The 23545-nt window shown below is 49.1% G+C and overlaps 1 protein-coding gene across 2 annotated transcripts; it reads right to left on the reverse strand.

The window, feature by feature from the left end:
- Positions 1-4384: 4384 nt before the first annotated feature.
- On the reverse strand, positions 4385-14371 carry RAC2 (Rac family small GTPase 2). 2 transcript variants are annotated; one of them, XM_075076574.1, is made up of 7 exons: positions 14149-14371; positions 11065-11136; positions 9226-9343; positions 7697-7759; positions 6830-6989; positions 5421-5551; positions 4385-4647 (listed from the first exon to the last, which is right to left on the reverse strand). In XM_075076574.1, exons 1-6 carry the CDS (start codon positions 14181-14183, stop codon positions 5421-5423), a joined length of 579 nt encoding a protein of 192 aa, XP_074932675.1. In that variant the 5' UTR covers positions 14184-14371; the 3' UTR covers positions 4385-4647. The 2 variants fall into 2 exon arrangements, with proteins under 2 accessions (XP_074932675.1, XP_074932676.1); XM_075076575.1 differs by lacking the exon at positions 4385-4647 and having other exon boundaries at positions 5426-5551; positions 6826-6989.
- Between the last annotated feature and the right edge of the window lie 9174 nt (positions 14372-23545).

The raw sequence follows: 23545 nt of genomic DNA on the forward strand, positions 1-23545 counted from the left end.
TTTTTTCCAGTGACGCAGGTCAGTTGTTGGAGGAAAGGGGAGGGCAGTGGCTGCTCCGGGGACAAAGATCCCTGCAAAGGGCAGCAGAGACCAGAACAGTATGTTCATAAAAAGATGATCCTCTAAAAGGTGGGGACATAGTTAGGAATCCCTTTGGATGTTCCTTCTGCATGCAAAGGAATTTCCAAAAAAAGCATTTGGAGACAGAGCCCTACAAATATCAAATATGGATACTGGGGACACTCATGCTGGGGCTGAAGAGCATTTGGGGAAATGTCTGGGGTCCAGACCTCAAAGCTGATTACTCAGGCTGTGGTTTAGCAATACAGTAAACTCAGCTTCAGGGCTCCAAATGCCCTATAAAAAATGCTAAGGCATACGACACAAAGCACTGATTCGCTCTAAAGTCATTTTCCTGCTCAGACAGCTGCAGTGGAGAAATTTTGTCTCTAAGCAGGCATGGTCTGTCTGTGCTGTTCTAACTTTGTCAAGTACCATCTACCAGCTCAAATGCCTTATCACACATTCTGGCTAGTTTGACAGAACAACCACTGGACACCAGTGCCTCAGCTTGGTTGGATCCACTCTCTGGCTGTTTTGGCAGCACCCGCGTAGGTAGGAATTGATGAAACCTTGGCCTCAGACTGACAGTGTGTTGGCATCTGCTTGGGGTCTGTCCCTATGCAGATAGGACCTGTTGCAGGATGCTTGGGATTCTTTAACAGGTGCTGCCAGAATATACCTGATCCATAGATCTGGAAAGCAGGAGGAAGGCATAGAGGTAAGAAGAGATGGTAAATTGGTGCTACTGCTTTCTTTAGGGAAAAAACCCTGTATATATATATTTCTGCATTGAATGAGAGGAGGAAGTGGATGCTAAAAGCTGAGCCTAGACCTGGTTACAAAACAGGAATAGAAGCTGTGAGGGACCACACTGTCCAGTAACCTGCAGCCCCTCTTGCCACCTTCCCCTCCTGTCCACCTTGTTTCCCATGGCCCTGCTCCAGCGCAGGACTCCCCCTGCCTCACCTCGGGGCTGAGCTCTCCCATAGGCACCAGGCTGGGCTGGCAGAGTCGTGGGGTCGGGGAGGGGTCGGCAGGTTTCCTTCGCTGGGACTGCAGAGTTAACTTCTGCATGGACTCATGCCCGCGGGAGACATCTGGGAAGAGCGGGCAGAGCCGCCTGGTACTTACGTGTCGTTGGATGTACATTTTCCTCTGCTTCACTGGGAGAATCCGTGTCATGTTTTTTCCCCTTCCCCTTTCTTAATAGCAACTGAGCAAAGGGGTCCCAGGAGGGAGCGAGTCCCACCGTGCACTACCGGAGACGCAAGTCCTTCTTCCTGGACCTGCCCATCGCTCCCCTCCGTGGCTGGCGTGGGACCGGGGCCCACTCCCGTGCCCGCTGGTGGCCGGGCTGGCGGGGCTGGCGTCCGACCGGGGATGCGCGGCCCCCGAGGCTGGCGCCGGCGGGCCCCTGCCCCGCGCTGCCTCCTGCGGGAGAGGGGGCTCGTCTGGCGGCGGCTCCGGGGGACGGATGCCGGCAGCCAATGGGCGCCACGCACGGAAACACCGGCTGGAGAAGGAGAAGGAGGGAATGGACGACAGGGCAGGAGAACGGAGAGGAGCGGGGCGGGGGAGAGACCGGGATGGAGAGAGGAAGGTGCAGGAGAGGGGCAAGGGGGGAGGGGGAGCGCAAAGGATGGGAGGGTGGGGGAATGGGGAGAGCGGTAAAAGGAGCTGCGGACAGTGGAGGGAAGAGGGAGAGAAAGAAGAGGGGGATGCAGAGAGCAGCTGTGTGGTGGGAGAGTGGAGTGGCGTGGCGGGGTGGGGCCGGGGGAGTTTTGGCAGTGCAAAGCGCCCTGTGAATGCCCACGGGCACACAGGAGAGGGGCTCCCTGTTCCGAGGATCTTGCGGGCGGGGCCTTGTGCTGCTCAGAGCTGCAGGGACAAGGCAAAGCCTCCTGGATGGCAAGATGCTCAGAAAGCGGGGTGGCTGCTGAGTGCACAAGACCTTTTCCCTCCTGTTCTGCCCTACAAGCACCTCCAGCTGGATGGAGCTGAGGGCAGATGGCCAAATAGAGGGGTTCTCTGTCTCAGCATTCTCCCTGCCCTGGCTCCCTGCACAATCTCATGTCTTTTGTACCCGCTTTGGGAAAAAAAGCCCCAGTTCAACAGCCCCAAACTCTCCTACCAGACTTCATCTCTGCTGCAAAGAGTGGACCCAGAAGAAATGGGACAGGGCAATAAATTAAGGTCTTTTATGTGAGCAGCTCTCCCAAGAAAGGAAATTAGGATTTTCCCATCCCATTCCCTTAACAAGGTGCTTCCCTGTCCTGCAGCAAACATCAGTGACTCCTTGCACTGTGCAGTCACACAGCTCTTCGCACTTGGTACTGCTGTTATGAACATTTCTGCTCCTAAGGCCAATGCCAGCCTTAACAGTAGGGACTATCTTTGTGAGCAGAACATAACCAGGGTCTAAAACCTGGCCTTCCAAACCTGCTTGAACAATTTTATGTCCAGCCAGTGCTGCTCAAAGGTGAACAGGCAAAGGCAGTACAAGGCTTCAAAGCTGTCCAGATGCTTTAGCCTAGACCTTGGCCACAATGCTCTCTGGAGACACACAGGAGAGACGAGACCTTACTGGGGAAGGAATAGCGTGGGCAGCACCCAGTGGCTATCTTTGTCATGGCAGGGCAGGTATCTGCAGCACCATGCAGGGACCCCTTGAGCTTGTGTCTAAGTAAGAGAGCCATGTAATAGCAGAGCTTTACCCAGGCCAGCTACCCCTTGCAGGACTTGTTAGCGTAAGCACAGTCACAGGATCACAACTTCCAGGTCTCCAGCCCACTTCCTCAGTGCTCAAAAACCTGCCCCATTCTCTGCCTCAGATCCAACAGGGTTGTGCAAACTGCTTGAATTGTGTTGCAAGGAGAGCTCAGCCTGTACGCCTCCACAGGGAGGCAGACACATGAATTTTATTTCGTGCAGAGGGTGAGCCTCTCCTCTCTGCATTGCTGTATGTGATAAGGGACAGGGCGGACTGAGAAGGCAAAAGCCAAGGCTTGAAAACTGGGGAGGAAGTAATAACCCACTGGGAATTCATTGGTTTGAGTAATGTTTAGGATTTTTAAGGCAGGCTAGATCCCAGTCTCAAGGACTTTGTGTCCCTTGCCCTTCTGCATGTACATGCCCACACCAGAGACTTCATTTCTGCTATTCTGGACTTATGTTGACACAATATACATTACCTGTGGATGAGGCTTGGGCAATTCATCTGGTGGCCCACGTGCAATGCAGACATTTGTGGAACTTGCTGCCACAGGATGTCCTCCAGGGTTGCTCTGCACATTATCAGTGGGTAATGTGTCACATCACTGAATTAACTGCCTTACTCAGATTTGACCATGAATTGACTTTGCAGAAATTTTCCTGGCAGTGGGAAGCCCTCAGGGGCTTCTCTGTGGTGGGTTGTTGCTGACATTCCCCATGCACCTCCTCAGTGTAGGAAGAAGTCTTTGAAACCCAGAAGAGGTGCTGTGTCAGGAAGTGGTAAGCTGGCTCAACTCCACAGTGTCTCTGTGCCCTCCTATGACTGCAGGATTTTGCAGTGCTAATCATTGCACCCTGAGCATTCCTCCCTCCTGCAAGCAGTAGCAGTAGCAGCCACCCTGTAACACTCCTTACTCTCAAGTCCCTGCAATGCATCAGGAAGGCAGGTTCCTACAGCTGCCAGATCCATAGTACTGCTGGGACCACTCTCTTCAGCTTAATTTTAGTGACTTGGAGGCAATTTGTCTGGACTGGTGACTCATTCCTCTTCCCCCCCCCCTTTCTGTTCTCTCTCTGCCTGTGCCTGGCAGTGTGAGTGAGTGCCGGTACTGATATGACTGCCTGTGACGTGAACTTAGGACTGTTAATGCAGAAATATTTTTGTGAAAGGGTATCTCCAGCAACCTGAAGGGGCAGTCCCTATGGAGAGGAGTCTGGGCCTGGATGTCCCCTCCCAAAGCCTGCGTCTCATCCTCGGTGTGTCTCCGAGGAGATATAACCTTTCCTTTGAACACGTGGATGGTGACAAGAAGAAGGGCAAAAGCCAAGGCATAATCACCCTGCTGCCTTTGGCTGGCACATGATATTTGCACTTTACTGAGAAATGCAGAGAGGTTAGCTGAGAACTGAGCAACAAGATGCATGCATCAGGCCTCATCTCTTCATCCTATAGTGGCTGGGGCTCCCCGGTACCAAGCTCAGTGTGGTGCTGCCTGGGTTGTCACTGCCAAAGGAGGGGCACCCCTGGCAGGTGCCTCCACCCCAGCCATCCCCTTGCTCACTGCTTCAGGGCTGTGTCCCCCAGGGTGCAACACATCACGGATGTAGCAAGAATGTACAGTCTGTTTATTGAGTCTTAGTCACTGCATTGTAACCTTGGGTGTTGGTGAGGAAGGGAAGGGGCAGCTGGGGTGGGGCGAGTGTGGGGAAGTTGTGCAAACTGATAAACCAGGACTACAGACCCATAACAGTCTTTCAAGCCAGCAGAAGTAAAAAGGGCAGTGACCATCACAAGGTTCTGAACTCCGGGATGCTGGAGTCATCGCTCTCCTGCATGCTGGACAGAGCCTGGCATCAGGATGGGGCCGGGATCTGTAGCCAAAAACATGACAGACTGTGTGAAACCAGCTTGGCTATTTTCCTGTTCTCCCTCCCTCTGCCCTAGGGGTAGTGGGAGAACAAAGGGGCAGGGTCCAAGCTAGAAATCTCTCACTCTTCTCTCTCCCCAGCCTCTGGCTAACTTTGCCTCTCCTCCTGAAGCCTCTCTTCTCCCTGTGCTGCCTTGGGTTGAAGGGAAAGGGCAGATGGGGATAATACAAGGAATAAAGGAGTCTTGGGGCAGAAGCTGCTGCCTGCCAATGAACAGCAACACAAAAACCCCCTTGAGGTGAACAGGGCCTGGTAAGAGGAAGGGCCACTGGGCAACTGCCATGAATAACAAACAGTTTTGGTTTGTTGGTTTGTTTTTGTTTTCTATAGGCAAAGGCTGCAGCTTCACAGCTTTCACAGCAGGTCATCCCCAGCACAGCCTAGGCACAGTTCTCTCTGTGGCACAAGGTGACAGACTTCTTCTCTATGAGGGCAGAGGTGGAAAATCTTGGGCTGCCCTGCACCAGAAGATGGGGGAAAACCTGCCCATGGGCAAGCAGGAAGTAGGGGGAAGTGTTTCAGGGGTCCATGTGCTCCATCATACCATGTCCTGTCCTTTCCCCAAATAGGACTGCTGTCCCCCTCTCTCTTTTTGAGGGTGACCCATCCACCAGGCACAGCAGGTCATAGGAACCCAGTGGCCCTGACCATCTGGGCTCATGAGCAGGAAAGTGCCACTGGTGTCACTCCCAGGGATCCCTTTCAGATTTACTTACTTAGAGGAGGCTGCATACACGTTTCTTTGTCCGGGTGGGCTGTGGACAGAGGACTGCTCGGATGGCCTCGTCAAACACCGTCTTGAGGCCACGCTGCGTCAAAGCTGAGCATTCGAGGTATTTCACAGAGTCTGTTAGGAGGAAAGCAGGTGCTGTAATGGGGAGGAAAGGAACTGGGGTAGGCAGTGGGGGTACACAGGAGTCTGCTGCCAAGGGTGCTAAGATGAACATGCAAGAGGAATACCACAGATCACATCAAACAGAAAGAGTTGCGCGTGCCTGTATCACTAACATGTTTCTGGCTCACATCACTTCACAGCCACAACACCCTCCTCCCTCAATGCCCATTTTGCAGTGTCCTGAGGCACATACAAACTACCTGAATGCCCCCTGAGTCTTGTCTTGAGATGAGGTCTCAAGTCTCCTCAGGCTTCAAGTGTCATTCAGACTGCCTTGCCTCAGGCATCTCTGGTGGCATCTCAAATTGCATGGCACCTCCCTTTTGGGACTCTACCCCCAAATTCTCATAGACCTTGTGCTGGAAAGCAAGGCTCCTGGCTCTTGCCTGAATTGAGTAAACACAGCTTAGGTGATCAAAGCCATTAAGCATTGTCAGGATACACTTTGCTCACTCTGGCAGTCTTGACATCATGACAAAGCTTGGCAGCTGTGCAAGACCAGGGTTTGCCTATTCTCCACCCTTATAGCCAGAGCAAAGCCATCACATGAGGCTGGCTATGTTATCCTGGCCAGATGCCCTCTCCTCCAAACTCCCATGTGAAAACTTTTCCCTCAAGCTGTGTTTCCCTTCCTCTCTGCTGTCTCTGCTTGCTGCATCGGAGAGAAGAGTTTACCTGGAACAGGCATTTGTGTGTGTCCTGAAATAAGGGAGGGAGCTGATGCCCCTGAGGTGAATGGTGGGGTGAGACATGCATACCTGAGTTTGCATGAACAAGCCTCAGTAGTCAGAGACAGGACAGGAAGTTGCAGTTGCAACTCTTCCTGAGAGATGTTAGAAAACTCACTCTTCCGTCTCTTCCCGGATGTGGAGGAGAGGCCTCTGCCCACAGAGCAACTGCGGCTTTCACAGAAAAATATTGGCCCAAATAGAAACAGCAGAGTAAAAGGGGAGGGGAATGTACAAGTGTATATTTGTGTGTGTGTGTAGGATGGTGGCCAGAGAGAGGCAGAAAAGAGAGGGTTGAGGGGTAAGGCTTCCTCAAGGAGCAGATCTCCTTCCTGAGCCTCCTGAGGTGCATTTTGTCCCATGACCCTTGATGTGTCTCCCTGTGTCCCTCAGAGATATTACTGTGAGGTACCACTATGAAAGCCTCATTAGGTTTAGGGAAAGCCCTTATCTTCTGCCTCTCTCCCTTCAGTAGGTCCAAGAGGTTGCCCCAAGCACATACCAATTTCCTTGGCCAGAGCAAGGCCCTGAGGATATGTAATGGGGGATAGCTTCTTCTCCTTCAGCTTCTCGATGGTATCCTTGTCATCACGAAGATCCAGCTTTGTGCCCACAAGGATAATGGGAGTGCTAGGGCAGTGGTGCCGCACCTCGGGGAACCACTAATAAGGGAGCAAAATGGCAAAGATGTGAGAAGTCACACATACGGGCATGCACAAGAGAAACAAACACACACTCCTGAAAAAATGTCAGCAAGATAGCTAACACCCTGTCCTTCCTCACAGCCCTTCCATCCAGTGTGGGGCACTCTAGCCTGGCCAAGCCCAGCCCCTGTTGCTGGTTCCTCAGGCAAAATCCCTGATATGGAGCTCAAATTCTGTTAAGCAAAAGCACAAGCTGCTCTCCACCCTTCATGGTTCCCTAAAACCCAGGGAGGGACCTGAAAGTGGTAGGAGGGCAATACTATATTGTTCTCCTTTCCATCAATGTCTCCCTTCTTCCCTCACTTCCCATCCAAAGGCTGTGGGTACCTGCTTCTCATACCCTATGGACTGGTCCTGCGTGTCTGTGCTATAACAGTCTTGACTGAAAGATGCCAGAGAATATAAGCCTGTGGTCTCACAGCTCAATAGCCCAGCAAGATGAATACTAGCCCTTTAATAGGGTTGTCCACCTTCTTTGAGATGACCCAGAAAAGAAATCTGAAGAAGGCTGACATTTTAGTTCCTTCTGACTGACCCCAAAAAAGATATTACCTCTCTGAATCTAGACGTCCTATTAGCATTCGCCACCCACAGTCACTATTTTTGCAAGACCACACCAGTCTCATGCTGCTCAACCCCTGATGGACCAGGATACTCTGTCTCACCTTAGCACGGACGTTTTCATAAGATGCTGGGCTGACAAGGGAGAAGCAGATCAGGAAGACATCCTGCAGGCATACAACCACGGTGCAGAGTTAGGATGAGAGCATGGGACTGCATGACAGGGGGCAGGGAGGGGAGAGAAGAGCTGGGTGGGCAGCATCCTCCCTCTGCAGCAGAGGGTCATGCTAGGGAATGTAATGTAACACAGTCCTGACTGCTGCTTATTGCCTCTAGAGGAGAGAAGGATATTTGCTCCCCTGACTCATGGTAACCATAGCCACCATTATCAGAAGAGCCAAATGTTTAACTATGAGGATGGGGTTTTTGCGGTAGGCACACTCATCCTCATGGGAAACAGCCTGACAGCGTCCTGCTCATTTCTCACAGAACACCAGAGAGCTTTCAGGCCAGAAACATTTTGCCTGCTGTTGAGGCAGAGCTAGGATCAGCCCAGAAAGTGCACACACAGGATGCAAATGAGGTGGAGTTTCAGTTATCCATGTAAACGCTTATCCTAGGCATGGCAGAATTCAGACTTCCATTAAAAAACAAAACAAGACAAAACAAAAAAAATCCCCAGCTCTTCAGGGTTATATCTTTTTCATCCAACTTCACCTAGCTAAAACAAGGGTGTCAGGCCCACATCCTATCCATTACCCTACTTCTACAATCACTAGAGGCAAAAATCTTGGAAAACAGTTCCCCCTCCTATCCCTGGGATGTGTCCCAAGGTGGGTGCAAGTTGAGAAGTATGCCTGCTTGCACTGACTGCAGAAGGAGCCTAGGCAAACAGCTTATACCCGGTGTCTGACTTTTAGGTGGCTGAGCCTAGCTGAAACAAATAGTGCCCTCAATTCCTAGCCCTTTTGGTTGTAATGGCAACCTTCAGACCAACGCCTGAGGCAGCAGGGTCTTTCTGAGCTTGCCAAGAGACTGCCTGGAACAACATCCTCCAGGGAAGGTGATCTTTAAACCCTGAAAACACTGTCAACATGATGAAAAACTAGTGAACATAGTATCTGAGACATCCATTTGTTCTGCTAGAGGCTTAGGCTTAGTTGCGTCAGCAGATCAAATACGTGTACGTGTGTCCACATATCAGATCTCTTTTAAAAGGCAGAAGCCAGAATAGTGGCTTCACAGAAACGTGAGAAGCTCCTACCTCAGCTCCTAAATTCCCTGAGCCACTTTAACTTTGCAAAAGGAGGGTTTTTTACAAGGGCTGTGTAAGGCATCTGTTCCACACTGAAATCAGTGTCACCTGGGCTCATAAGTATCTTTGAAGAACTCGGTTTTCTGTCTAAGTTATACTAGTAATGAAGTTTAGAAAAGGCTCAAAAATACCCTTAGATGTCTTTTACCTTTAGGGTTGCAAGGCACTTGTATATCAACAGAGGTATTCTCAGAAAAGGGCAGAGAGAGACAGGAACAGTCCTGTCACTGTTTTATGACAAATGTTGATTTTTGCAGCAGGGAACGGAGGTACATCTGAGGGAGGAACAAGGGAGGAGGGGCATAGAGTGTGACCCACCGTCTGCGGGTAAGAGAGTGGCCTCAGCCTGTCATAATCCTCTTGTCCAGCAGTATCCCATAGCCCCAGATTTACAGGCTTGCTGTCAACCATCACGTTGGCGGAATAGTTATCGAACCTGAAATTCAGAGACGTAGGCCATGGCTCAAACAGAAGAAGAGGGAGCCCTTTCAATAGTGTAGGTGGGGTTCACCAGGTGCACCCAGGAGCAAAGGGTAGTGATTCCTCTTCTGAGCTCACCTAGGTGATGCTGGTTGGGGTGAACCTCTACCTGATGGACTTTCCACTCAGCATCAACCTCCTCCACATCACCCTGTCCAGCTGTCCTGGACAGGTGCCTGGCTGCAGCTCCACCTTTGCCACCTTGTGTGCAGATCCATAAACCATTCAGTTTCCCACTTCTTTTCCTTCAGTTTCCCACTTCCTTCTCCAGTATCATTCCCACAACTGTGTCTGCTCTAGCCAAGCCCCTGTCTTTCTTTTGTGCTTTAAAACTCACCTATATTCTTAAAAGTGAAGAAGAAGTAGAACCCATGCCTCTGTACCTCCCCCAGAGCCCTGCACTCCTCAGCACCCCTACTGGAACTGAGGCCAATATCCCAAGGTGTGTCTTCTTACTCTTTGGCAGCCCAGCATGAAATATTTGAGAACAGCTATCAGGATTGCATGCTTGGGAGTAAAGACTTGATGGGAAAAAAGGATATTAAATCAACAGAGATATTCTTCCCCTCATCCCAGAAAATTTTATTTCCTGTTCCTTTTGGTATATGTATTTTTTTCAGGCTAAGGTGAGGGAAACCAGTGATAGGAAGGAACCAACACAATGACCTTGTGAATGTGCTCATGGCATATGTTGCCATGATAAGCCATGCAGTCCAGGAGTACAAAATTACTCCCTTTCACATCTCCAGACACAAGCTTCAGACAGAAGGAGAAATGGTGTGTGACACACAAAATGCATAGCCACTTCATGGCTACATGCTAGGAAGGGAAGGTGCCCTTCCACAAACCAGCTTCTGAGAAAAGATGGGTTCTTGCTGCCACAGCCATTTTTATGCAAGGTCCATCGCAAATTGGTCTGATGAAAAAGCTCTGAAGTTTTCCTGCACCTGTCCTTCCCAAGGAATCTGAACCTGAGGTGGAAGCCTGGCACACTGTGCCTAGCTCCTTTTCCCACCTCAGGGAGCATGTAGTCATGCTCCACATCCCAGTGATATGGTATGTGTGGTGTGCATCCCCAGACATACCCCATGCACTGTGGGGAGCTAAATGCATCTGACCATTCAAACTAAAGCAAGCCTAAGCTTGCTCCTTATTCCAATAGTCTGCAGGTCTGTGCCAGCCTCATGCACACATCTGCTGGATTGCATACTGCATCTGCTCTGGCATTGAGCTGAATCCTACACTCTTACCCTCAGGGTTACCAGTGCCTTCTCCAGTGACAGTGGATACCTTGAACAAGGAAGGAAGTGGGGACCCCTGTCCATCTAACCACCTTCTCTCGGGTCTGGCCCAATTTTTGTAGCCTGGTGCCTGGTTGTTTTGCCTAGCAGGACCCCATCTACTACTTGAAAACTTAACAGGCAGATAGACCCCTGGTTTGTTTTGTGTATTCCAAATATCCCATTTATACTAGAGTTTTATAGGGCCACTTGTGCTTCTGCTGAAAGGTGACAGATCCGAAGTGTAGAGGCACCTTCACTGGTTTGGCAGCCCTTCTTCTGCTGGCATGGAGATTGTGACCCTGCCTTCAGAGTACACAACAAGGGGTTTCTGCACGCCTACACATCCTGCTTTCCATGCCTCCCACCCACCCAGTCCCTATTTATGATTACTTACACAGTAGGGATGTATTCTCCTGGGAAAGCATTGGTGGTGTAGCTGATAAGAAGACAGGTTTTCCCTACAGCTCTGCAAGAGAAAGAAAAAATAGCAGGAATTCATTGTAGTGCAGGAAGACTTGCTAGGATGAGATGGGGATGGGGCAATCCTTCCACACCTCTAAGCTAGCCCTGTCAGGAGACCCCTGGAAGCAGAAACACATCCACAGGACCAGACAGCTCATAACCATAGGTTAGGCAACCGACAGGAAGAAAGACAGGATGTCACCCAGAAATATTTGTTGTCTTCGAGTACAAAGGCTTGTTTTTATGGTCTGGTACAGAGATCACTCAGCTAAAATGCATCGACTCTGAGACGGAGGTGAGAACCCATTTTGCAGCGCATGCACAGTGCAATACGCTCCCAGCCAGGGTAGATGTATTGATTTGGTGCAGGAGTGCCATGACAAAGCTGCCCAGCCAGCTACAGCCCCTGAATACAGGCACTCCTGCCTACTTCTGCAGGCACTGGGGCCAGGGGCTGATAGCACGTCTTCTTGACTCAGCCATACCATCTTCCAGTCTTGCCTGTCTGCAGTAAGCTGCAGCAGCACCCGCAGAGAGAGCTGTAAGCAGCCAGCAAGGTGCCTCTCCCTGTGGCTGACAGAGGCTGTTGGTAGTGTTTCTGAGCTAGAAGCTGGTGCTTCCTCCCTCCTCAGCCTCCCCCACACCCATAATGCAGTAGGGTGGAGCACAAATAAGCCAGGGTAGCAGCACAGTCCAGACTGGGTGAGAGCACTGGTGGGATGGAGATGGGAAAATGGGCAGTAGGGCTATTATGGGGACAGGAAGGTGTCATGGGCAAGGTGAAGCCTGTGGTGAGGGAAAAAAAGAGTGGAGAGAAACTGGAAGAAGATAAAGCAGCCAGGACAGGTGTGGGAAGGAGAATCCTTCTCCTGCTGGGCTGTTGATTCTCAGGTCTGTGTGTGGCCTGGGAAAGCCTGGCCATGTTTCAGTTACAGCACATTAAATGGAGGTGGTAAGAGCAACCTGCTTCCCCAGCCTATGAGCACAGCCACAGGATGAGGGAGATGTCTTTCCTGGGGTAAAGGCTGGAGTCCCACTGCTGAGGATGCTCTAACCATCTCAGCTGTACCTGCAAAGTCCGTTGTTGCAGAGCTGCAGCCCTGCCTTTTTGTATGCCCTTGGCAGGCAGAGCTGTCACCTTCACCCTAGTCACAAGGCACCTGCCTTTGTCACTGCAGTGTGGGGCAGCTGAGGAGGAAACTGAGCTCTTCAGCATGCTCTGACACTTGTTTATTCCTCCTGCCACCTCCCTGTCTTAGATCCTCCTCCCTCAGTCCCTTCTTTTTCGCCAGCTCCCTTGCTTCCCTCTTATCATAGACATACTGAGGGAGGGCCATGGAGACTTCCTGAAGCTCTAGAGGTAACGGCTCAGGAGATCTACAGGGCTGTGGGTAGGTCAGTCATGGAAGGGGGGGTGATTCTGAATTAGTATTGTTGAACAGAGAGGAGCACAAACAGTGAAGCGGTGAAGGTTACAACAAAACTATTGAGAGAAGAGGTGAGATGAGTGGCACCTGCACATTCCTGGGACTGAACTCAGGGAGTGTAAAGCAGTTAGTGATGTGTGCTGGAGGGAGCTACGGGGCCAGAACAGTTATAGGGCAACATGAGCAGCTTAGCTGAGTGACAGCAGGTGGTCCTGTGGTCGGTAAGGTTGAGCCAAGAGAGGGAGACATGGTTGTTATGGCAGGGAGGGAGGTAAAGAGTGGTGAACCAAGAGCTCAGAGTGATGGGGGTGGCTGGACTGCCGTATTGCAAGATGGTGAGAGCGGAAATGCAGTGTACAGAGAAGCAAATTGACAGAACAGAAGATATTTAAGAAGAGTTGACGTCAGAGGGCTTGAGAGCAGGATGTGTTGTGGGGTTAGCCATGATATGAGGGGAATGCTGCCTTGAGGGATGACTACAGGGTTGGTGCAATATGTGAGGGGGAAGCTGGGGGGTTCACAGGGCAACAGATAAATGCCCAGTGGAGTTGTTCATCCAGCTCTAGCCTGCAAACTTCAGGGAAATTTTCTTAGAGGTAATGGTGTTTATTTGGGGCTCTGTCCTTCTTTGTCCCTTCTCCCTGTCCCCTTGCCCCATCCCTTGAGAATATGTGTAACATGTACTGTTATGTTTGCAGACATCTTCTTCCCCGGGTGAGTTTTGAAGGAGGAAGTGACTGTGGGGAGCAGGGCTGCTGCAAATGTCTCTTCATCTGCTACCTGATAGCTGCCCCAGATAACAGTCTGGCCAGCTCCTAGCTGGGAAATTAATTATCCTACTCCATGCCAAATGTAGACTCTCCTTCCTTCCCTCCTCTGCATCTACTCATCCCACAGGGCAACAAGAGGTCTTGTACACCCCATCCCTCTTGCCCCCAGCAGTACTGACTGCTTCACTTATTGATGGCTTAGATCAGGCCATTTCCAGGGATCACAGGACATGGGCAGTGATGCCATCATGCTGTGAAGACAAGGTTGTGTTATCTCCCACTCCCAAAGTGGCATATACTTGTGCCTGTCTCAGTGGAAACATCTCCTCCGCCTTGTGCCCACAGAAACCCCTTGTCATACAGTCTCCCCCATACCCCAGTACAGAGATAATGTGCCAAGAAAAGCTGAACACAGAGATACTGGTGGACATCTCATCAGGACCATTGTGCTGTGCCCTCTCCCAGTCAGTCCCAGTGAGCAGATGGCTTTCAAGGAGCCATTCACCTGCAGGAGAGCGCTTGCATCTCTTGGGTTTTAAGTCTGACTTCTGCCTACAGGTTGAATCTGGCAGTAACACCACCACCTCCTGTGTGTGGGACAGACTTGCTCCACTTTCCATGCCCCTTTTGTATATGCCCTTCAAGATGCCTGCTTCTACACCCTTGCCCTGGGGAGGAAAGAGCGAGCCAGAGAAGGAACACAGTCTCAGGAGGTCAGAAATAAAGCTGGGGAAGTTTCACCAAGAAGCCACCTTCCTTCTCACCCCTTGTCACCACCCCTCCCTCCCTGCATCCACAGCAAACCAGTGGGGTACCTACCCATCTCCCACCACGACACACTTGATGGCTTGCATGTCTCTGGACCCGTGGTGGAGAACAGCACCTGGGGCAAAGGAAAGTCACGCCACGGCAAACAGCAGGGAAAGACGGGCAAATTTGGGTATCAGCCCTTGTGCTGCAGTGAGCGGCAGGTTGCAGGGAGGGAGGAAGTGGAAGAGGGAACTTTACTCGACGATCACCCTCTGGTCCCTCCTCCTCTCCCACCACAGCAGCAGCTCTGCAGTGGAGGCCGTTAGCTGAAGGCGGGGCATGCATGATTTCATGGTTGGGATGATCACTGCTGTAGTTTTGTTTTTTTTTTCTCTGTGTGTGTCCCACCCCATCCCAGTGAATGGCTGGGGGCACCAAACTGCTTTTATAGGGGAGCTGAATAAGAATTAGGAGCAGGGTGAGAAAGCAGAGGGGTAGCTTTCTTCCTCCCTACTTTATCATCCAAACTTTGGAGGAGGTGTAAGCAGGGAAGGGAATCTGAGGTGGGAGTAGTGGGGTGACATGGGGTAATGAAGATTTTTCAGGTCTTCCCAGTGCCCCTGAGTGTCAATGGCGAAATGTCACAAGGAACAATGTTTTCTGTGAAGGCTGAACAAGGAAGTTAAGCAGCCTCTAGGAAGCAGCAGCCACCCCACAGCTGCTCTGTCCCTCCTCTCCTGTAGTGATAAGGTCCTGCAGCATTTCCCCACCTGCCCAGACTACTAGTATAAAGAAGTATTGTGTGAACCTGTGTGTTTACCATGAAGTGGAGCAAATGCATCAGGGGATGCAATGAACTGTTTTCTCTCCCCTACCAGTACTATGAAAGCCAAGACTGGTAGATGAAAGGAGCCCCTGCAAACCAGCTTCTCCCTATCCACCCTCTTGCCTACTTCTCTGCAAAAGCAGCCAGTGGGAGCTGCCATCAGACCTCTTCCATCTTGTCATAGGATCATAGAATGGTTTCAGTTGGAAGGGACATTTAAAGGTTATTTAGCCCAACCCCCCTGCAATAAGCAGGGACATCTTCAACTAGATTGGGTTGCTCAGAGCCCTGTCCAATCTGACCTTGAATGTTTCCAGGGATGGGGCATCTACCACCTCTCTGGACAGCCTGTTCTGGTGTTTCACCACCCTCATCATAAAAAAATTTCTTCCTTATATCTAGTCTGAATCTACCCTTTTTTAATTTAAAACCATTACCCCTTGTCCTATCCCTACAGGCCCTACTAAAAGGTCTGTCAGTCCTCCTCTTTCTTATAAGCCCTCTTTATGTATTGAAAGGCTGCAATAAGGTCTCCCCGGATCCTTCTCTTCTCCAGTCTAAACCTCAATTCTTTCAGCCTGTCCTCATTGTCCTCAGAAAATAAAAGAATTTTAGAGCTAAGCAGCAAGGCGAAGAAGGAAGCAATCACCCTAAGAAAGAAGAGGCAAGGAACAGAAAAATCCCAGGAGGCTTTACTTCTTCCTTTCCCTTCTCAAAATGAGGGTCTGCCTCCTCTTCTTTTCTTCTCCTGCCATGTAATGCTACACCTGGAAAAGTGCATATCTGTGCACATCTGTGTGCTCCAGCCTGAACAGATGAGTGGATGGCCAGGAGATGCATTTTACAGAAGAAGGGATGTAGTGACACAAATTTAATTAGAATTTCCAGGCTTTGTCAGGAGGCCAGTTAGACCAAGAACAGTGGGTTTTCAGCTGGGATGTTCCTGAAGGAAGGAACTCTGAGGGAAAGTGTTTCTCCAGAGGTTGCTGACCTTTGTGCTGCTGCAGCCACGGGAGGCTGTTGCAACTGACCTGCTTAGGAGGAGACCTCTCCCATCCGCCACTCAGCGCTGGCCGCAACCCAGAAATCTTCAACTGTGGGATGTTTCCAAGTCTTGGAGCTATTTCAGAAGCACAAAGCCTACATCTGTACTAGGTGTTCCCTCTGTGGGTGGTATGGGAGGGGGAGGACGGAAACCCACTGACTCCTCTGCAAGCGAGAACAGGAACAGGCCATAGGAATACAGGTCAGAGAAGGACACAAGGGAGAGTGACAAAGGCTGCTACAGGGAGAGCAGCAGCAGGAGCTGGAAAGGGCAGCAGGCACAGAATATAGTGGGCCAGGAGATAGGGACTCAGTCAGAAGAAAAGGTAGGTATATCTGCCTCTAGAGAATGTTACAGGTGTCTGGAGAACAGCCATTACAGCTCCCTGGACAACTGGACACACTGAGAGCTCTCTGTGGGAGACATCGGTGTGACAAGTGAGGGGCCAGGGAGCTGGAGTTAGTGGAGTCCCTAGGGATTCAGGGAGCTCTAGGTTGGGCAGGCAGCCTGGGACAGGCAAGCAGGAAACTAACCCCTTTCTGGGCATTGTTGAAACTGCATTTGGAATCAGCTTCTCCAAAGGAACATTTCCATTTTCACTAGATCTTTTCTCTGAAGGTTTCCAATAACCCTTATATGCCTGGGGAGAAACAGGGTGGGAAGAACAGGGAGTGAAAACCTGGGGTGGGAAGGATGGGGACCAAAGGGAAAAGAGCTGGGGAGGGCTGGAGAATACATTGAGTCTTACCTGGGAAAGATTGTCAGGTGAGGATACTGGAGTTAGGAATGGGATTCAGGCTAAGGGAGACTGGATGGAAAACCAGCAGTGGCACAGTAGGACCTGGTGGCAAGGATGAACAAGGACCACTGACCTGCTGAATGCCAGTGTGTGCTTTTGTCCTTGTAGTCTGGCATATGGGCTTGGAGGGCTGGAAAGGAGTGGGGAAGAAGACAAGTTAAAATTGGTCAGGGAGGAGGGGATGTGATTGAGACCCCATGTCCAGGTGGACCCCATGTCAAAGACACTGTAGTTCTTTATGGCCAACAATGAGCTGTGGAAGTCCTGGCAAGAAGGTATATCTCCATTCCCCTTCTGGGCAAATTACTTTTGGAAAGTAATTGCCTTCTACTGCTATGAATAGTCAGTTCTTGTCCAAGTCAGAGGTCTGTGCTGTGAATCTATAAACATCCCTCCTCCACCAGTGCCTCTTGAGAGGGACAATAGGTATCGACATAAAGGCTTTCAGGGTGGTTTTTTTCATCATATTTAAATTATTTAAAATAGGATATTATAGTCAAATAACACATATTGTAATCATTCTGGGAACAACTGACACCTGCTACATTAAAACCTCTTGGTCGTACATGCTGCAGTAAAGGGAAGGAAACTTCAGGAAATAGGCCTGTAACCCCTAACTGAGCACATACAGATCTGTTACTGCTTTGATGTCCTCTCACACCACCAAGAGGTGCTCTTGACATGAGTTTCCTTCTTCATGTGCAGTGTGGCTGAGGGAAGGCAGGCACCCATCTGGTGTTTCTTGTTCCCTTTGCTGAGTTTGAGGAAGACGTTAATGGGAAAGAATTGCTCAGTGAGACTGTTTTTTTCTGTGAAACTTCCAGGGCCCTGGGCTTGGTCACATCCAAGTGACCCATCTGTACTAGGTTTGCACAGCACCCATGTAGGCCGGCGGGCAAGGAAGGAAATGCATGATACCATTTTTCCCCCCACAAGGATACAAAGCATCAGAGACTGCTCCATCTCTCCGCCTCTTTCTGTAGGGTTCTGCTACCTCAGGGAGGATGGGAAAAGGATGAGGGGGCTCTTTCAGAAATGACGTTTGCACTTCAGAGCCCTGCACAGTAGGGCAGGAGCTGAGCAGGAGGCTTGTCCTTCAGCACAGACACAGTAGCAAGGGGAATCCTTTCCTGGGGGGAATATGAGGCTCATTTGTTTGCACACACAGGGCACGGCCACAGCATACATTCTCATTACACTGGGTCCTGATAGGATTTATATTATGTGAGCTATTGCTCAGGCAATTCTGAGTGGCCATGAGACCTTTTCTGGTTGTGCTGGTCCTCCAGCAGGGAAGAGGGTAATTTGCTTCAGCCTGCCTGGGCTGCAAACTGTCCCTACTTGCTATATTCCCCTTTTTCATCTTCCCACTTCCCCATTCACACAGCTTCTTACCATCTGCCTCCTGCTTTTAGTTCTTGCTTTGTTGCTTCTCTTCTCCAAAACTCCCAGCCCTCTTTGTTGCTGCCCCCATCTTGTCTCACTGCTGTGGTTTCTTACTGACTGCCACACTTGTTTAAAAAGCCTGCCCTGAATTCAAAGCTCAGATCATAACTGAAGTGGGGTGGTGCACCTCAGGCCATGATGTTCTCCAGTCCCTGTTAGAAAGGTTGTGGAGTTGCTTCATACAGGGTCTGTTTTCTAACATGGCCATAACAAGGGCTTCTCTAGCCTAAGTTCACCCTGTCAAGCAAAAGCTTAGGGAAAAAAATGAAGTTTCCAACCCAGTCTCACAGAACACAAGCTACCTACACTTACAATGTAACTCATAAGCAACTCAACTTGAAAATGGTGTTTACTGAGTCTTGAATGTGTCTTACCCATGGGCTTTTCTGGAGACAAGCCCTACTGAAATCAGGGGCAGGTGGTCCATTCATGATACATTTTGCCATGGGAGCTCCTCTATCTTCAGAGTTTGACTGCTCTCAGCCTTTCCAGTTTGGGGCAAAATAGCAAGTCCACTGCCATTCTTCTATCTGGAGCACTGAAAGAGGTTCACCTCCTCCACCTCTTCTCCACTGTGTACTTACTATGGGTGAGCAGAAGATCACGGCACAGACCTTTGGGCATCAAGTTTTTTGTGATGGCTAATTCACACTTGCACTTCCCTCAGTTGAGCAGTTGCTCGCAGACTCTAAATCACACTGGGTTTTTTATGGCTTGGCCTTATCTGGTTCTCAGTACTTCTGCAAGTCCCCAGTGATTCTGATATGGGTTTCCATTCCTACAGACATTTTTTTCTCAGCCAGTGACAACCTCCATCTTGCTGATACCACTCTGTTACTTAATGGTGGTAAATACAGATCAATATCTGACTGTGCAACCTTTCCCACAAGGTGCTCAGATGGTTCAACAACATTTTCACCTGACTGTTGTAGAGAGGAGGTAACAGGGATTAGAGATTACACATGTAAATTCTAATTTGAGAGTCAACTGCTTGACTTGACTCCCTTGCCTGCTAGCACTCTTCATACGTTATCAGATATTAGATATACTATGTTTTGTAAAACCATAGTAAAATCTAATATGTATCTTTACTGGTAAGCTATGTTATCTTTTAGAAAGACTGCATCAGGAAAGTGGAAAGAGCTGTTTAGAGAACTAAGGAAATCTATAGCTACTCTGTTTTCCAAGACTAATATATCCTGAACTACCAACGTTAAATCTTTTGCTTGACTTCTACCATATTTTTTTTCAAAGGCATAAAACTTCAGTCCTGCTGCACTTCTGAGTCCAACAAAAAGATCTCTCTGGCTTTTCATTCAAGTTTATCAGACTCTAAGTGGCCCTCCTGTAATCTTTGTAAGAGGTGGGTTTTTTTTCCTGTGGCCTTTTATAATCACTATCTTTCTACCTTTAAAATAGAGTCCAGTTCCTTGAATTAGTAAAAGCAGTTGAGAATAGGCTATTCCAGGTACTCTGCACTAGTATCTTTACTTAATGACTGCATGTTTGCCTCCTGAGCTACTGTTCTGGCTGTCACATTCTGTGTTGCTCCTCAGAATGGACAGGGACAATTTTATTCCAATTGTTATATGTAAAATCCTGTTATTGTCTTTACTGTACTGCTGTTTTAACCTGCATCAAAATACTACCTGTGCAGCTCATAATCCCCACAATACTGTGTAAGAAGTGCTACAGTCTCTCCTGACATACTGCAATCCCTAAGCCCAATCTGAATGGCAGCTTAAACCTCCTGAAGGGGCTATTGAATTTGTACAGACATGTACTTTGTCTCTCTGTGGAGAGAAATACATGGCACTGTGTCACTGTCTTTATTGCCTTGAAAGTAGTAGTAAATATTTATATTTCCTTTTTATTTACACAATTATTTTAAGCCTCTACCAAGTAGTAGAAAAGTGTACCCATGCTGTTGGTTTGATGTTTTCCTTTGTGGCCACCAGAACAACAGATATTTCCAGCTCCAATTTAAGTCTCTGTGTACAGTCAGGGAGCATCCTGGGAGAAAAAATGGTTCGTGGTACAGGAGGCACAGGGAGCAGCTTGGAGTATTGATCTGCAGCAGTCCGCCTGATCTGCCCATGCTTGATGAGGTGAGAACTGCTGAACCAACCTGGATGCCCCATTGCACACACTCCCACCTCCTGCCTGCACAGCCCCAGCCTGAGATAATGACAGCTGGGAAGGATGTGCAGTGGCAGAAGCAATTACTGGATCTAACCCTAGTCCTCTAACAGAAGCACTGATTTCCAGGGATCTGCTTCTTCCCGTCCCTGTCCCCAACAACTCTGGAGATACAGGAGAAGTACTGCTTTACCTGTGGGGTGGTGGATTGAAGGGGAGTGATAGGAGGGGAAAAAAGTGCCAAATCCCACCCCAATCCAATCCAAGACATATCTTACCTGTCCCAGTCCCCTTCACTTACTCTGTTATTATGTAAGCCCCTCAACACCCTCTCCCACCCAGTCTTCTTTTTCCCTTTTTGACACCTCTTCTTGCACAGCTAAGAGGACTTTGCTTGCACCTCTATGCCATGTATGTCTTGGAGCAAAGAGTGGCCATTCCCAGCTCTAAACTTTGTTGAAATAAACTCTATCACCTGGAAAATGTTCTTTGGTTCTTCCTGCAGTCTCCTGCTTTTCCAAGGAGTGCATTCCTTGATGAGATATGCCCTTGATTGCATCTGGGTTGCTCATTTCTCAGATGTTGATGCAGACATCATAGTGTTGTGGGGTTTTTTTAATGTATAGGCCACAGGTTTCTCTAGAAGGAGGAAGGTGGCAGAATCAGTGCTCAATATAAAAGTCAGTTCCCTGGATGTGGGTATCTTTCAACGTAAGTTGGTTTTTGCTGCATGTCAAATTCTCCTTGCTTAGTCTGTATTTGACCTAGGCTGTATCTATGCTGGCCTTGTTGATAACACTAGTGGGAGAAGCCATGTACTCTGAGTACTGGCTATGGACTAGATCTGACCACACTGTATAGCATTTAAATCTCATCTCCCCTAGGATCTATTTGATGTTTCTATACCCCTTGGGCATAATTAATTTTTATGTGTTCTTGCTTGCTAGCTTTCCTGCTTCCTTCCTCTCCTTCCTTCCTTCCTCTCCTTCCTTCCTCTCCTTCCTCCCTCCCTCCCTCCCTCCTCTCATTCTCCCTCATTCTCCCTCATTCTCTGTGTCTTTGCTTTTTCTTTTGGTTCCCCCCACCTTTTTCACTTGACATAACAAGTGTGTTGTGTTGTAACCCTTTCATGGTATTTTCATGCCATGACCACAGAACATGGTACCTTAAGGGCATTTCCAGATGCATTGCTGACTGTGGTATTCACCTGAGTTCCGTATTGCCTGTCTGGGATGTTCAAACCAAACTGACCTCTCATCTGGGTCTAGGTTTCCTCAAGAGACAAACTAGTTGTTTTGCTCCAGGGTAAGCCTGAAACCAAACTAGTCTGTGCACCATGTGAATGAGTGAGGGACTAAGGACCTGGAGAGGGACATGTACTTACCCTGCGCTGTGGAAAGAATGGGAGATGCTCTAGGATTAGTTTAGTTATATGATCCTGTCTCACTTCTTGTATACCGTCGTGAGAAAAAATCTCAAAGGTGTTTCATTTTTACATGAAGTAGACTTGCATTTTTTTAACAGTGCATTTCCCATTCAGAATCCTCTGGCTGAAATAACTGATAGCACAGGTTTTGCATTGCTCTCTGTTGGAGTGGCTGAGAGTAATTCTGCAGTGTCTCTTCTGCAGACACATCCGTTTTAGTGTTTGCAGGGTGCTTGTGGTTTCACCTGCCCAGATGCATGTATAAGAACAGCTCTGATCAAGTTGCCTGCATATGTCACCTATCTTTGAGGCAGGCAATATCAGGTCTTTCAAGGAGGTGCTTTAGGTTGGCATGTCTGCTTGATGTCAGCCACAATACTGCTGAAACAATTATTTTGTGGAAAACAATGACTGGAGGTGATACGCTGGACCCAGCCCTAGTGCAGGAACTGGGACACAGGGTCGGACTGTGGAGCAGTGAATTCTCTTCTGATGTGGCCCAGAATCTCAAGGCAGAAACCGAGTTTACAAGTGGTGGGCTTTTGGCAATTTGTGACGCAAAGGCAAGCCTCTGATAAATTTTAAGCATGGACATTGGGTGTAATGAAGGTCAGGGCAGACATGGGTGTAATGGTTTAAAATCAGTTTGCATTAATAAGGATTCGCCTTCTTCTTCCTTTCTTCTCCCCCCCACCCCCCCAGCCCCCCAAATAAGTTCCTAGCTGCCTCTTTGTAAATATTGACACTGACCATGGAAGGTGAGCACTGAATGTTTGCCACTGACTCTTCCTAAAGATCATGGGTTATTTGTGACCTGCTTGTGTTTATTCATTCTGGATTTCTGCTGCCTTTGACATCTTTAAGGCTGGGAAATCTTCTGCTCTTCACTGGAGGTTCACTGGAGCACTTGTCCTCTCTAGTAACAGCACTGAACCTATAGCATAACCACAGGTTAGGGCACAGGCAAGAGACTGAGAGGAAGGGAGGACAATCTGTATCTTTCTTTGTGAGGTTGAATGGCCCTAGGCCAATGGACCTTAGCCAGGGTGTTCAGGCAGATTCTACCTTTCACATCAAAACTTTTAAAGAGCCAGTTGTTCTCCTCAGAGGATCTCAGACCAGACGCAGTTAATGGGAATGTGGGAAGGTAATAGCTCTCCGTTTCCTAGTGTGGCAAGGACCTTCAGTCTCACAGAAGCCTATTCTAAATGGTGGCAGGTGTACACATATGATAGCTCTGAATGCATAACAGTCAGAGGGTCATTTCTTATTTTTCTACACATGGAATGCTTTTGCAAACTCTACTTCGCTGTCTCATGGAAAGATGGTAGGTAGACATCTGGACCTGCTTTGCTGTCCTGCTCAAGGCCTGGTGTAAGTACAACAACAAGTCAGGGAGCTAAGGATTTAGAACCCTTCAGAAGTAAGACTTCATGCATGGAGAGGAGCCATCCCTCTACAGCTTCAGTCCTGCTAGAGGACACAAAAGCCCTGTTTGGGCATCACACCTGGTTTGAATTTTACCTTGACCTTTTTATTCATTTACCAGTTCTGAGTCTGAAATGGTGCTGTCCTGCATGCTTATCTTTTCCCACATTTCTGTATCAGAGATCTACCACATAAATCACATGGCAACCAAATACAACTCAAGGGGAAGTGTACAGCCTTCTGGAGCGGTGTGGACAGGACAGAGGAAAAAGAGAACCTCTCTGCCTCACAGGTGAACAGAACAACACAAGTGCCTTCAAAACCGTCCTGCTAATGCCAGCTCTCCCACTAGCAGGA

Source organism: Phalacrocorax aristotelis, chromosome 1 (genome assembly GCF_949628215.1).
Source record: "Phalacrocorax aristotelis chromosome 1, bGulAri2.1, whole genome shotgun sequence".
NCBI lineage: Eukaryota > Metazoa > Chordata > Aves > Suliformes > Phalacrocoracidae > Phalacrocorax > Phalacrocorax aristotelis.